This window comes from Apodemus sylvaticus, chromosome 14 (genome assembly GCF_947179515.1).
Source record: "Apodemus sylvaticus chromosome 14, mApoSyl1.1, whole genome shotgun sequence".
In the NCBI taxonomy this organism is placed as follows: domain Eukaryota; kingdom Metazoa; phylum Chordata; class Mammalia; order Rodentia; family Muridae; genus Apodemus; species Apodemus sylvaticus.
In genome coordinates, this window is record NC_067485.1 from 16,032,362 (window position 1) to 16,047,045 (window position 14,684).

At 50.3% G+C, this 14,684-nt stretch overlaps 1 protein-coding gene across 2 annotated transcripts in view; it reads right to left on the bottom strand.

Annotated features, from left to right (window-relative positions):
• Positions 1-1,770: 1,770 nt before the first annotated feature.
• Positions 1,771-14,684, bottom strand: part of S1pr3 (sphingosine-1-phosphate receptor 3) — a 13,795-nt gene continuing 881 nt past the window's right edge. The window contains exons 2-3 of one of the 2 annotated variants that reach the window (XM_052156917.1): positions 7,787-7,905; positions 1,771-4,296 (exon numbers count right to left, since the gene is read on the bottom strand). In XM_052156917.1, coding sequence (XP_052012877.1) covers positions 3,017-4,153 — 1,137 coding nt within the window. In that variant the 5' untranslated portion in view covers positions 4,154-4,296; positions 7,787-7,905 and the 3' untranslated portion in view covers positions 1,771-3,016. The remainder of the gene's footprint in view (positions 4,297-7,786; positions 7,906-14,684) is intronic. The other variant, XM_052156916.1, reaches the window with a different exon arrangement.

Consider the following 14,684-nt stretch of genomic DNA (forward strand, 5'->3'; position numbering starts at 1 on the left):
CCAAGGCAAGCAACATCGCCTTCTGAGCCACTCGCTGGCCCTGGAGCTTGTGATGCTTTGCAGAAGACAGGAGGACAGATCGAAACCTTTCTCTAGAAAACTGGAGTTCTGTTTTTCCTCAGGGAAAACAAAACAAAACAAAACAGAACAGTGGAACTTGTCAGAAACACGTGATAAGATTCATGCCAATTTTGTGATGTGGAGCATAGATGGCCTTGGGCAGGTCAGAGGTGACAGACAGCAGAAAGGTGGAACTGGGGACTTTTCATTACAAGTTATAACAACTGTCGTCAGTGAAACATCACACCAACTGTGGATCCTCTGTGTGTGGGATGCAGGTTAATGCTAAAACTTACCGCTTGTAAAACAGGGAGCCAGTTCTGCCGCAGACACTGGCAAATGAAGCCCAGTCTTCTGGTTGGATGACATTTTTATTTTTTATTTTATAATTTCTTCCTTATAAAGGGGCTATTACCATTCTTTGAATCATAGGATCTGCTGGGAAATGGCTCCCCAGGGATGCCCTGCACCTTTGTCAATGCCACACATGGCAGTTTGTGCCTATAATCCCCCCAGGAGGAACACCAATGCTGGGGACTTGCCAGCCAGTCAGTCTAGCCAAAGCAGGCAGCTTCGGGTTCAGTGAGAAATGCTGTCTCAAAAAGCAAGATGAAGAGCAATAAGGAGAGAGATCCAACATCAACCTCTGGCTTCTGTTGCATGTACACAGTGCCCGTGTGCACACACACACCACTACCATAGTAAAATAGCATCTACCCAGACCTGTATCAGTAGCATCCAGTATGCTAAAGCTTCAATCTAACATCATCTCCAAGATGGGCCTGAGGGATAGAAAGGACTTAATGATTGGTTATCTAAATGTGGTTTATTCCTGAAATGCTGAGAGACCAGGTACTAGGGGAGAAGCAAGACCACCCTGCTACACCCCCCTGTCTATTGCAAAACAAGAGAACACACCACATATACCTCCAGAATGGGTTTATAGAAGGCTTTTGGTTTTTTATTATTAACAAACATAAACTGCAAGTAGTAAAGGTCACTCACTACCTTGGGCAGGCCCCAGGGTCTCTGGTGTTGCTTGTTTCCGACCTTTGGGGTGAGGGTTTGGGCACACTCAATGTCTCAATGCTGTCTCTGTGACTACCCAGGGAAAGGAGTGTGTGCTGGCGTCACAGCTGACGGATCCGGTTGGCATACATCAAGTGAGCGCAATTAGGTTTTAGTGTATTTTTAGTTTCAATTGCTTGGCAGTCTGTCATGCTACAAATGTCACCTCCCAGCTGGGGACAGTGGGCATGGCCCTCTACAGTGGCTATTGAATGAAAGCAGACACAGGAGGAGATGTTGAAGTCACGGTCATGTACGATATGTGATTAATATTAGTGACCTGGATCCATGGCCTCAAAGAATTCCAATCATGAAAGAGCGTGTCCACAAGCCCCCTTCTTTTTCCACCTCAGCTCCCCTACACACCGCTCTGTTACTTATTTCTTTTCTTAACCCAGCACTTGCCTTGCAGGTTTTCCTTTTCCAGAAATGCCTTGGGTTTTGTCAACACCGTGACAAGAGAATAATTTTCTTGGTGACAGAGAGAAGAGGCAGGCCAATGATCCAAACAGATTTTCTTCGCAGTGACCTATAGCCACCAGGAGTGACACGAGGGGAAGTCTTCAGTTAGCCCATGGTTACCTAGGATCCAGGAAATTATCCCTAAGCAAGAGCAAATGCCACCAGGTAACCACCAAGAGGAAAAAAAAAATCAGCTTTAAAAGGGTCCATGGGTGTGTATAAAGGCTGCTCTTCCAGGGTTCGTAAGGCAATGGTCTCTGATGCTAATCAGCTTACTGGGATCTCTTGGGGTCTCTGACACGAGGTCTCCCCAAGAGAGAATCCTTATGAAGGCTGTTCTGGGAGCGTGGGTGCTGGCTACTCTCTCCAACACACCCACCTTTCATCTGTGTGCCCCATGGGTGGAGTCCTCGGGGGAGGGGATGTTCACAGGTGTCTTCTGCACAGGTCGAAGCAGTGGAGAGAGGCTGGAGTGCCCCTCATCCGGAAATGGGGATGGCGCTCTCTTGAAGAGTGCACAAACAGCCACGTCACGCCTCCTAGCCTGGCAGATTCCCCACACTGAGAAGAACTGAGAAGCTTTGCTGTCAGCTCCAGCCCCTCGCCAGAGAAAGGTCACGGCAATGGGGAAGGCCAGCCTCAAGCTTCTCTCTGTAGACTTGAACTCAGTACCATAGAGATGAAGGGCCGGCTTGTGGATGTCACTGCTGGAAACTCTCTACATGCAGACTGACTATAGTCCTCTGGAAAGGTGACCCACAGTGGAGAACACTTTGCCTCTCCATACGGGCTCTTCCTTTAGTGATGCCAGCATTCCGAGAGACCCCGGCTGGCTTTTCTGTGGCTTTCAGAAATGCCTCAGTGATCACACAATATGGCTTTCAGGTGTACTTAAGGCTAAGGAGGAGGGACGCAGGTATGTAAGGGTAAGGCCCACGCACCTGGGCTGCTCTTGGGCAAGGCTTTTAAGAATACAGAATACTTTAGTAACTTTTCACAGCTAGTAGCTGGGACAATGGACTCCACCTGGGAAAAGCTGGCATACACATCCTGTACAACACAGCAACGGACAAACATACACGAGCACCCATTCTATGAAAAAAAAATAAATGTAGTGTGAAAGTAGGAAGACATCATCCCAACGCGCATGCGCACAACAGCACATCACCACCTGCCCTCCCTGGACCAGGGAAAGCGGCATCCAAAGACAGTGGACCAAGTCAGCAGCTTGGTACATTCAGAAGGATCCGGCACATCCATGTCCAGGCTGAAATGTGTTCGTGACTCCTTGGATTTCCTCCTCAGGAGATGCCACACAGTCTGGCCACATCAAGCAGACCTCCAAAGTCACGATCTCTAAGGTCCCGCGTGGAAGTAATGCATGCAATAAATAGGTGTGGCTGCGGAGCTTGTCCTGTGGAGACCGTCACTTGCAGAGGACCCCGTTCTGAAGCGACCTGGTTTTGTCAGTGACACCGGAAGAGGTAGCCACGTGGGGCAGGTCTTCCTTGACCTTTGGAGAGTGGCTGCTGTTGTTGCTGGAGCTTGATTTACTTCTGCTGGGGTCGAGAGCGGGCTGCATGGGTGAGGCCTGGGTCCCCATGCCCTTCACCAGACAGCCGCACACCAACCGGAAGAAGGCACGCCGCATCTCTTTGCTGGCCAGCGTGTAGATGACAGGGTTCATGGCCGAGTTGAGGACAGCCAGCATGATGAACCACTGACTCTTGAAGAGGATGGAGCACTCCTTCGCCCTGCAGGCCACGTCGATGAGGAAGAGGATGAAAAGGGGGGACCAGCAGGCGATGAACACGCTCACCACTATCACTACGGTCCGCAGAAGGGCCATGGATCTCTCCGAGTTGTGACTGGCCACCCTGCGGCTGCTGGACTTGACCAGGAAGTAGATGCGCGCATACAAGATGACAATGGTCACCAGAATGGCGGTGAAGATGCTGATGAGGAAGGCAATGTATTTCTTGGAGTAGAGGGGCAAGATGGTAGAGCAATCAGGAAAGTTCTCCAGGCAGTTCCAGCCCAGGATGGGCAGGGCACCCAACGAGAAGGCAATCAGCCAGCACATGCCGATCAGAAGGAACACGCGGTGCTTCTTGTTCGCATCATACGGCCTCATCTTGATCATGGTCAGGTGGCGCTCAATGGCGATGGCCAATAAGCTGCAGGTGGATGCACCCAGGGCCACGAACATACTTCCCTCCCGGAGGAACCACACTGTTGGAGACAGGCTGAACGTCTTCCTGCCGGACATCAGAATGTTGACCTTGTAGGCTATGCCGGCCAGCAGGTCGCACAGAGCCAAGTTGCCGATGAAAAAGTACATGCGGTTGTGAAATTTATTATTTTTCCAGATGGCAATCAAAACCATCAGGTTCTCCAAGACGATGAAGCTACAGGTGACCAAGAAGAGGATGGTGGTGATGAGGGTGCCACCCTCAGGGGGGTCCCGCAGCCTGCCTGCCAGCTTCCCCACATAATCATAATGTTCCTGGAGAGTATCATTCCCCAAGGCTCGCTGGTGGCCCTGCGCATGCGTGGTTGCCATGACGTCCTAGAGACAGATGGTTACCTCAACAGTCCACGAGAGGGCGCGCCAGGAACGTTCATTTCAGGGAACAATTGGGACAGTGGTGGTGGGTTCCTGAAGATGTGCAGGCCTGACTGCAGGGAGAGTGTTGAAGACAGGCTCTGTAAGGAGATGAAAGTAGAAGGAGCTTTGGATCAAGTGATCACCATTCAGCAACCCTAAGTGTGGAAAAATGCTAACGCACATGGTGTGCAAGGAGTGCTTGGAACATAGGCGAAGTTTCTAACAGGGAAAGCTGTTAGGGGGCTGGAGCTGGCAGAGAAGAAGCCTCAGAGTGCGAATCTGTGAATCGTGTAACCGCGGCAGAAGCGAGCAAGCTTCCACTTGGAAATCTCCAGGCACCAGTAAATCCTGCGTTACTTTCCACCCACCTCGTAGAAGCCGGTTAACCAATATTCCCAGCTGTGGAGGGAATCAGATTTTTCTCAGGATGAGGAAATGGGGGGGGGGGGGTAGAAGGAAGGAGGGAGAGAAAGGAAGGAAGGTGAGGAGGGTCAAAGGGAGAAAGGGTGGGGGGTGAAGAAAACCAGAACACAGTAGGAAAAATGGTGTCTGAAGGACTTCTGGGTCCTCCTTATGAAGTTTGAGGCAGCACTGTGAGAAGCACCCCATACTTCCTTGGGCTGATTCCCTTGGAGTCTGGATGGGCCTTTGGCCCACCTGGCAGAGAGCCCTACAGCCTGGCCACAGAGGGAGGGCAGGAAGAGCAGCCTGGGCCTGGGCCTGGGCCTGGGTGAGAACCCTGCGGCCACTGCACTGAACAGAGCCCAGGGAGGAAGGAATGCAAACTGTCCTGGAAGCAGCGGCCACTGAGGTTAAAGGAAGAAAGGAAAGGGAAGGGTAATGACAGGAGCTTTGAGTGTGGATTGAACGGCGGAAGTCTGGGCCGGGAGTGTGAATTAGCAGATTTACAATGCTTGGGACTAGAAGAAAGTCGATACTTGGGATTGCTGTGGAGGTCTTGAGTGCAAAAAAACAGACCCTGAAAAAATAAGTGTGTGTGTGTGCACGCGCGTGCATGCATGTGTCTGTGTGTGTGTGTGTGCATGTGTGTGTGCATGCATGTCCCTGTGTATGTGTGACCCTGAAGCACACTCATGCAGCCACATTGGCTGGCCACTGAGATCCAGGGAATCCTCCTGTCTCCCTTCCCTCAACACTAGGATTACAGATGCATACACCAAACCTAGCTTTCTACCTGGGGGCTGGGGGCTGGGGGTCCCGAGCTCGCTTGCGTTCATGCTTGCAGGGAAGTGCTTCACCCACTGCTGTCTCCCCAGGCCTGCCCACTGGCCCTTGGATGTGTTGGCCTGGCTTCCGTCTCCTCTCCATCCACTTCCAGGACCCTGGTGCTCTGCCAAGCAGCTGTGAAGGCCCAAGCATGATGTTCCTGGGTTTACCATTTATTTTTTATTGTCGTCGACACGCCTAGTTGCACATCTCTGCGGGTGTGGCGCAGTGATAGGTGCCTACTGTCAGCCATGATCACAGCATAGCCATTAGCATTTTGACTCCTTAAACATTGCAAGTTTGGAGCCCCTGCCGTTACTTTCTTCGCTGGGGCGAACCCAAGCCAACTGCCCATGCTGCAGAACGTTAGAACCGAGTCCTCTCCCAGTCTCCACCTGCCTCCCTATGCTCACTTATTTTAAATTAAAGTTACCAGATTCTTAAATACCTAATGAGGTACAAGCAAGGTGAGTTGAAAATAGCCCAGTCTGAGTCCCTGCTGAGGATTTAGTCACGTGTTTAAGATCCGGGCCTAAATTTGGTTCCCAGACACATGGACCAAGAGAGCGGGACCTCACCCACCACCAGGAGTTTCTTCCAACAGGGACTCTAATCCCTGAAGGATCCCAGGGACTCCTCTATAGATAGCACTATAGGCTGAGAAAAGGAAGTGACTGGGAGACTGCAGCCCTGAGAGCCCCTGGGAGCCGTGGGTTGTGTGTGCGCACCTCTTCTTTCTCCATCCCTGGGGGCCTTGGCATTCCCGGCCCTTGCAGGCGTCTGCTGTCCTAGCTTTCCCAGGAACTGCCTGAGTCGATGGCTACATTCTACCTGGATCTGCCCTTGGCCAAGGCCAAGTATTGGAGCTGCCCAGGATGGTGGAGGGCGTGAGTCGAGGTCAGCCCGAGTGGCCCGGGCTGGTGGAACCTTTACTCTGCCTTCTTTTTACTTCAGACAGTGGCTCTGAGGATGAGATGCCGGTGACACAGAGAGGGCTCACATGTTCAGGACCCCGGCATCCATTGAGCTCCCTCTCACACCCAGCCAAGCTCCCCACTGGGCTTCTAAAAGTTCCCTCTGAGGCAGGCAGGACAATTCTACAAGTCTCTTACTCCTCCTCCTCCTCCTCCTCTTCTCTTCCTCCTCTTCTCCTCCTTCTCCTTCTATTATTATTACTATTACTATTGCTATTACTATTACTATTAGAATTACTATTATCATCATCATCATCATCATAATCATCATCAGAGGGTATCATGTAACCTAGCCTGACCTGGAAGTTGCTATGATGACCTTGAACTTTTCACACACACACACACACCCCACACTGCCTCTGCCTCCTAAGTGCTGAGATTACAAGCTCCAACCACCATACTGGTTCACGCAGTGGGGGTGGGAGAGTGAACTCAAAGCCTCTGGCCTGGAAGCAAACACTCTACTAACTGAGCGACATACACTCGCAGCCCATGCCTCGCCTCCTCTTTTAGTTTAAATCTCATCTGTCTGTCAAACCCCAAGTCACATTCTGTTCATCCTGTCGCGCCATCTAGGGCCATGCCAGTCCCTGTGACCATTCCTCAAGGCCATCATCACTTTAAGAAAAATATCTGCAAAAGTTCTCATTAGAAGACTTAGGAATTGCAAGCAGCCACCGTTTTCAGAGATGCAGTAACATGCCGGACAAAGACAATGTAGGAAAAGAGGGGTTTATCTGACTCTCAGTTCAAGGACACAGTCTGCCACAGCAGGGAGACGTGGCAGTGGGAGCTGGAGGCTCTGGTCTCACTGTACCCACGGTCAGGACGCAGAGAGAGGTGAATGCTGGGCCGCAGCTGGCCTCGGGTTTTTGTTTTGTTTTGTGTTTTTCTAATTTTATTTATTTAGCGTCTGAGTGCTCTGCTGCATATACATCCGTCTGCCTGAAAAGGGCACCAGATCCCCCTATAGATGGTTGTGAGCCACCATGTGGATGCTGGGAATTGAACTCAGGACCTCTGGAAGAGCAGCCAGTGCTCTTAACCACAGTCTAGCCCAGCATTCTTGGTTCTTTTATTCAGTCCAGGACCCCACCCTATGGGACAGTCCTGCCCACATGTTTCAATTGACCTGATCTAGAAAGCAAACATGTCCAGATTTGTCTCCGTGCTGATTCTACTTGTCATCAAGTTGATAGTCAAGATTAGACACCAAAGGCAGGGAAAGCCAACGTGATAACCAGTGCCCATCCTCACGTCCTTGGATGCTGTCCCCTGACACAGCAGCTGGCCAGGGTCCTGCCCCACTTACAGAGTGGGTCTGCCAGTTCCTGCAGGTGCTGGAAGGGCGCCCCCACATCCCTGCCCCTCTATGCTCTGTCCCTACCATGTGGATGCCCAGGTTTGTTTTCAAAGATCACGGGGCTGCCAGCGTGAACAGACAGCGTCCAAAGACCCAGCTCACAAGAATGGTGAAAACTGAGGTTTCCCTCCAGGTTTCTTGTTCTAGGGAGGGAAAATGAGTGAACTTAGATTAGCCTTTGTGTGTCCACGTGTGGGAACCATGAATCTGTCTCAGGCGCTGCTCCTGGGATGCTGTCTGACTTGGCTTTGTTATGGTTGTGTTTGTTGTTTGTGTCTTTTGAGGCAGGGTCTCTTGCTGGCCTGGACCTAGCCCAGTAGACTTGACTGGCTGGCCAGTAGGCCCCAGAGATGCTCCAGTCTCTTCTCTGCCCCGCCCCCGCCCCGCCCAGTCCCGCCCCGCCCCGCCCCCCAGCGCTGGGATTCAAGAGTTCTGAGAATTGACCTCAGGTCCTCCTGTTTGAGAGGTGAGCACTTTCCCAACTGAGCCATCTCTCCAGCCTGCGCGCTGTACCAACTCAGATTGTTTCCAGTGTCTCACTTTCCCAGCCTCCCACAGCACTCGACACACCCCACTCCTCCCTGGAAAGTTTGACCTTTTGCCTCCAGCGGGAGCAGAAGGAAAGAGAGTCCCTCTAAATCAGGCCGATCTCAACCGGTGGGTTGGGACCCTTTGGCAAACCCGGTCTCCAAAAACATGTATGTTATGATCCCCGACAGTAGCGAGATGACAGTTATGAAGTAGCAAGGAAAATAACTTTACGGTGTGTGTGTAGGGTGGGGGATCGGCACAACAGGAGGAACTGTGTTAAATTAAATGGTCACAGCATTAGGAAGGTTGAGGACCACTGCTCCAGGGGGAACAGAAGCTGAAGAAAGGCAGGGCTCTCTGCAGGAGCGGATCTTTGACATTTTCTTCCTGCATAGAAGAGCGAGCAGAGTGAAAGAAAAACAGGTGAAGAGCAAAGCAGACACCAGCAGTTAAATAACCACAATGAGAATGAACGGCAGCGGGCGTGCCAGGACTCGCGGAGGCCAAGGGCCTGCAAGCTACGGTGCTGCTAAAGACCGTCGTTCCCCTTAATTAAAACTCATCTCTCAAGCAGCAGAGCTTTTATAGAGCATCTTTTGTTAGATACCATTCTGATTCTCTGCATTTGCATCTTAGAGCTGTCTGGCTCTTTGGGATCAAAACACTTATTTTCCCTGGTTTATCAAGATTGTAAAGCTGATTTTATCCTGAGAGTTAAGTCCTGGGCTAAACACCAAATTGGTTTTGGATACATCTAGACATCACTGCATGGTCAGAAGCAGGTCACAGGAGTCCTTCCCTCTGTTTAGAAGGGTGCCACCTGCAGGCCTCCACTTTGCCACAGGTGTCGCGAGCTCTGCTTAGGGCTAGGTGTGGTGTTTCAGTACTGTCACCAAATGAATGGTGCACCAGGAAGCCAGCCCGACTCACCACACAGACAACCAAACACTCTTAGGACCGGCACTCAGATCAGCAACAGGCCACCAGGGGTCTCTGCTGGTCACCACTGTCACCCGGTGTGTCCACTGTCTGGGTTTCTCACCTCAAGTGAATTTATCCTGTTTCTTCCAGTATGTGAATGAACCCATGGCAAACCCTGCATCTGGCTCGTAATCACACTTGCGGATGCAGCCGGACCCTGCTTGCTCTTAATCCATTTCTGCACAGCACCCTCTATGGGTCTGAGTTACAGGCGAGGGTAGCTTCTCACACATTCTCTTGGTGAGCAGGCCACCCTTGCTTCCTAAGAGGCACATTGGTGCAAAGGGTGGGCTGTAGCCGTGACCCAGAAGTGCTGGTCTCTCTGCCCGTACCTGTCCAGCTAGGCCTATGAAATAGGCATTTGGGGGGGAGGATCAAGGTGTTCCCCCTGAAGGCGAGGGAGACACAGCAGGCAGTTTTGCAGTGGGTGCTGGGGGAGGAATGGAGTCTGGCAATGACTGTAAGTTGGACTGCTGATCCATTTCCTTTGGAACAGAAGGGAGCTCTTGGGTCGGGGGAGATGGCTCGGAGAGTAAAGCCCCTACTGGAGAGCCTGAGAGCCTGGGTTTGAATTCCTAGGTGGCATGTAAAGCCAGGCATGTTAGTGCACGTCTGTAATCCCTGCACTCCCACACAACACGGGAGGCAGAGGCAGAAGGATGCCCAGATTTGCCAGCAGATGGGCTAGCTAGCCTGGTGTACAACACAGTGAATAAGAAGGGAGACCCTGTCTCAAACAAACCTGAGGTTTCTCTCTAGCCTCCATACATGTGCTGGCATACATAAGCATCTGCAGTCACACACACACACACACACACACACACACACACACACACGTGCGTGTGCATGCATGTGCCCCGATACACACATGTGTACATGCACACACATAAGTGCCCCCAACACACACACATGCCCCCTGACACACACACATGTACATGCACACACATGTGCACACACACATGCACACATATACCCCAACACACAAATGCCCCTGATACACACACATGCACACACACACACACACATGCATGTACCCCCTGATACACATACATGCCCCTGACACACACACACACATGCATGTGTCCCCTGATATACATACATGTACATGCACATGCACATACATACAAGTGCTCTCAATGCACACAAGCATAAACACAGTACTTCCAACACATACACACATGCCTGTGACACACACACACATGTGTGTGCATGTGCGCGCCTGACACATGCACACACATGTATGCATGTGCCCCCTGATATACACACACATGTACATGCACACACAGCTACACACATACAAGTGCCCCCAAAACACACACACACACACACACACACAGGATTTTTTTTTAAAGAAGTCTAATATTAAGAGCATGCTCACACAGAGACTAGTTTGTGTGTCTTCCAAAAATCTGAGGCATATCACACACACACACACACACACACATGCCTCTAACACATGCACACACATGTATGCATGTGCCCCCTGAGATACACACACATGTACATGCACACACACACACACACACACAAGTGCCCCCAACACACACACACACATAGGATTTTTTTTAAAGAAGTCTAATATTAAGATCATGGTCACACAGAGACTAGTTTGTGTGTCTTCCAAAAATCTGAGGCATATCACACACACACATACACACACACACACACACACACACACACACCTCTAACACATGCACACACATGTATGCATGTGCCCCCTGAGATACACACACATGTACATGCACACACACACACATACAAGTGCCCCCAACACACACACACACACACACACACACACACAGGATTTTTTTTAAAGAAGTCTAATATTGAGATCGTGGTCACACAGAGACTAGTTTGTGTGTCTTCCAAAATCTGAGGCATATTCTGGAGACAGATAGGTTTCACTGAACTCTCGAGCAGAGGGCTCCCTCAGCAGCACTGTCTCCTCAGCACAGGTGCCTGTGTTCATCAGTACTCCCAGGGTTTGATTAGCAAGCACTGCCACACCCCAGCAGACTCCTCCTCTCTCTCTTGGTCCCCTCTGATCTGAAGGGAATTGAACTGGAGTCCTCAGTCACTCTGCGTGTAGTGGGAGCCACTGTCCACATTTGAGCTGTCCTTATACATACACACCTCCCCCCCCCCCACACACACACACCTGTCTCCTGAGCCTTCTTACTTTGGCCTCACAACACTGGGATCGCACAGCTTCCCTTGAGGCACTATGATACCAAACATATTTTCTTTTTGCCAAGAAGGAAGGAGATGCCTTGACCAAATGTCTCAGCGGTGGGTGACCCTACAGGAGACCCCGCCGATATGAGGCATGTCTGCCCTTCCCCCGCCCAGCCCCCCTCCCCCCATCCAAAAATGGCTTCCCTTGGGGAAAGCGAGCCTGGGAGAGGGTCGGATAGATTCCAGATGTGCCTTCTACACTAGCCACTCCCTTTCTCCATATGTCGGTTTAAAAAGTAAACAAACTATAAAAAGAAGGAGAAGAAGGGGAAATATCTCTGCCATCTAATATGCCCCCTCCTTCTCCCTGCCCTTCCCCCTCTCCCCTTCTCCTCTTTTTTATTCTCTTCCTTGCCTCTTTTTCAAACATGTCAGAGAAAAAGACATCTCCCTTCGTCAGAGGAAGGACTCCTTCCAGAGACGCCAATGACCTCATCCTCCGAACCGAATGAAAGCATCCAGGATTGATGGAAAACAGCTTTTCTTGGAAAGCTGAGATTTTTTTTTTGTAGGTCTTGTTTCGTTTTTCATTTAAAAGAACCAAGAAGTGACCTAACCAGAGGGCAGTTTAGTTCATGGCTCCCGCTCCTGGAGAACTCCCTTGCTCCTGAGTCCTCTCACTCTGGTTTTCTGCCTGGGCCTCACTCTGCCTCCAGAGACAGTTCAGGGCAGAAGGAGGGCTTCACTCCACAGCCTCCCACACTCGGCGTGCTGAGCTAGGGTCATCGGTGAAGCGCCCTGTGAGACAAAGGTTAGAGATGAAAGCCAGGGAGGCTCCCTGTTTCTCCTTCTTTTCTTCTTTCAGGCATGGATACAAGTGCCTCTGCCTGCTGGGGCTCTCCACCATGTCCTGCTGTCTGCCCACCCCCCTCTCTCAGTTTTTTGAGACAGGGTTTCTCTGTGTTGCCCTGGCTCTCCTGGAACTTACTCTGTAGACCAGGCTGGCCTCGAAGTCAGAAATCCGCCTGTCTCTGCCTCCCAAGTGCCGGGATTAAAGGCGTGCACCACCACTGCCCAGCCATACTTGTCCTTCTCATTAGCAAGAAAAATGATACACAAATCTGGATGCTGTCCTAGAAACCCCAGATATGGAGGTCATGTCCCGAGAACATTGGGTGCCCTGTGAACATCTTGAGCATCAAACTTGTCTGTAAAATGGCATTGGGTCGGGGATGCAGGATCTAACTTTGTTTTATATTTGTTTCCCCCTTTGCCTGCTGGTTGGGCTTTTCAAATTCTCCCTACGGTACCTGTTCATGGCAAGGATAGGGGACCAACTTACTGCCAAACTCCCCAGAAAATGAATATGATACGTGGAAATTGCTTCCATCAGGAAGTTAACAATATGTGCAAACACATGAGGTGTCTTGCCTAGGAAGTCCATCCTGGTCACTTCATGCCATATCTAGTCCCCACAAGAGCATGTGACTTCTGAGTGGACAAGGGGGGGGGGTGGACTGAAGTTCTTAATGACAGAGCCTGGCTAGTCTGGATCTGAAGCATCTGTCCAGCCCATCCCTTCAGGGATAAGGTTTTAATGAGTCGGTCACTTGTCCCTTAACTAGGAGGTGCTAAGAGCCTCTTGGTGTCTTTACAGCCTAATTGCTTATAGCTGCTGGCATTCCAATACCAGTCTGGTTGCTTGGGTGGAATGTTTAGATAACTCTAAAGACAGAGGAATAGAAGGACATTAAAAATCCAAGGGTCACAGTCGGCCTGCTAAGCACTTCTTCCAAGCGCTTGTGGGAAAGAAACCTTTAGAATGCTACAATATTTATCCAAAATAGATAAACATGGAATCCTGAGTGTAGACATGATGATAAGATTCAAGGAACCCCCAACACCAAATCACAGCTCAGACAAACAGCTCGCTCAAGAGCGGCCTTCAGACTTTGATGGAAAAGGAGGGGTTCAGCTACTGCAAGGGAACGCTGACATTTTCAAAATTATGACACACTCAAAATGTTTATTATTCATGTAACAAAAAATATACCCATAAACTGTAGGCATCGAGGAAGAAATCTATGTAACAAAGGATCGTGCTTTCCAGAAAAGGACTGGTCCCTGAATCATGGGAAGCAGCTCATCAGGCCAGTACATAAAGCTTCACAGGAAATGCTGCATCCAAATATGGTAGAGAACCAGGAGGGTCTCAATATGTTGAGTGTGTGTGTTTGTGTGTGTGTGTGTGTGTGTGTGTGTGTAATGAGCAAATGGCTTTGGGAGATGCTAAGTGGTTATGATGTCATTCTCCCCAAATGGCGGTGGGGGCTTCCTAAGGGCAGGTTCTGCAGGTGGACGCTCTGATGTATGTGAGCAGGCTGACGCTGACGGGATATGAGCATCTGCCAATCTGCAGGTGGGAAGACCAAATGTAGGGGTCTATGGCCACACAATACGCACCCAAGCACTAAGCTCTGCACCCCTTAAGAAGCTTGTAGATCTAGATTCCTCCACACAGCTACCCAAACAAAATGCCTGCCCATGGGCACACACAGGCGCCCGCGCACACATGCACACCACCACCACCACCACCACCACCACCACCACCATATCAACCAAACATCTCTGACCACAGCCACAACTTGCCAATCATTTACCTGAAGTGTGTAAACCTTTCGCTCTACTTTCTAGGAATTATGTCCTCTTGACCCTGTCTGCCTGGTTTTCGTCTATGAAGGATGGAACTTTGAATAGATCAGTTTTTGCATATTGGTAGCAATATGCAATACCAGAGATTTCTGACTGCAGATTTTAGAATGAGTGACTCTGGAGGCTTTGGAGGAGGCGGTTGTCCCAGGGAAGCAGAGTCCTCCCCTCTGCTCACGATGCTACATATACCCAGCTGTGGTGTTGAAAGCAAAGTATTCCCTTACACAGCTGACAAGAAACCCCTCTTACATTAGATCTAAGGAATATGGCGCCAGGATTGTTCGAGGCCGGAGAGACAGGGACACCGAGACATGTACAGGCACATGGTAAAAGGCTGCTCTTCCTTTTCTTCTATCTCAGTTAAGAACATATGACATACCAGTCAGTTTTCCCTGGGAGCCTCATTATCACTTTGCAGGCAGCTTGTCCTCAAGTTCCAGGCCTGACACTCCTAATTGCCTAGTTTGAGAAGTGCTAAGAAACCTCGAATTTTGTTGCTAATAAAACTTAAAAGAATGATTTG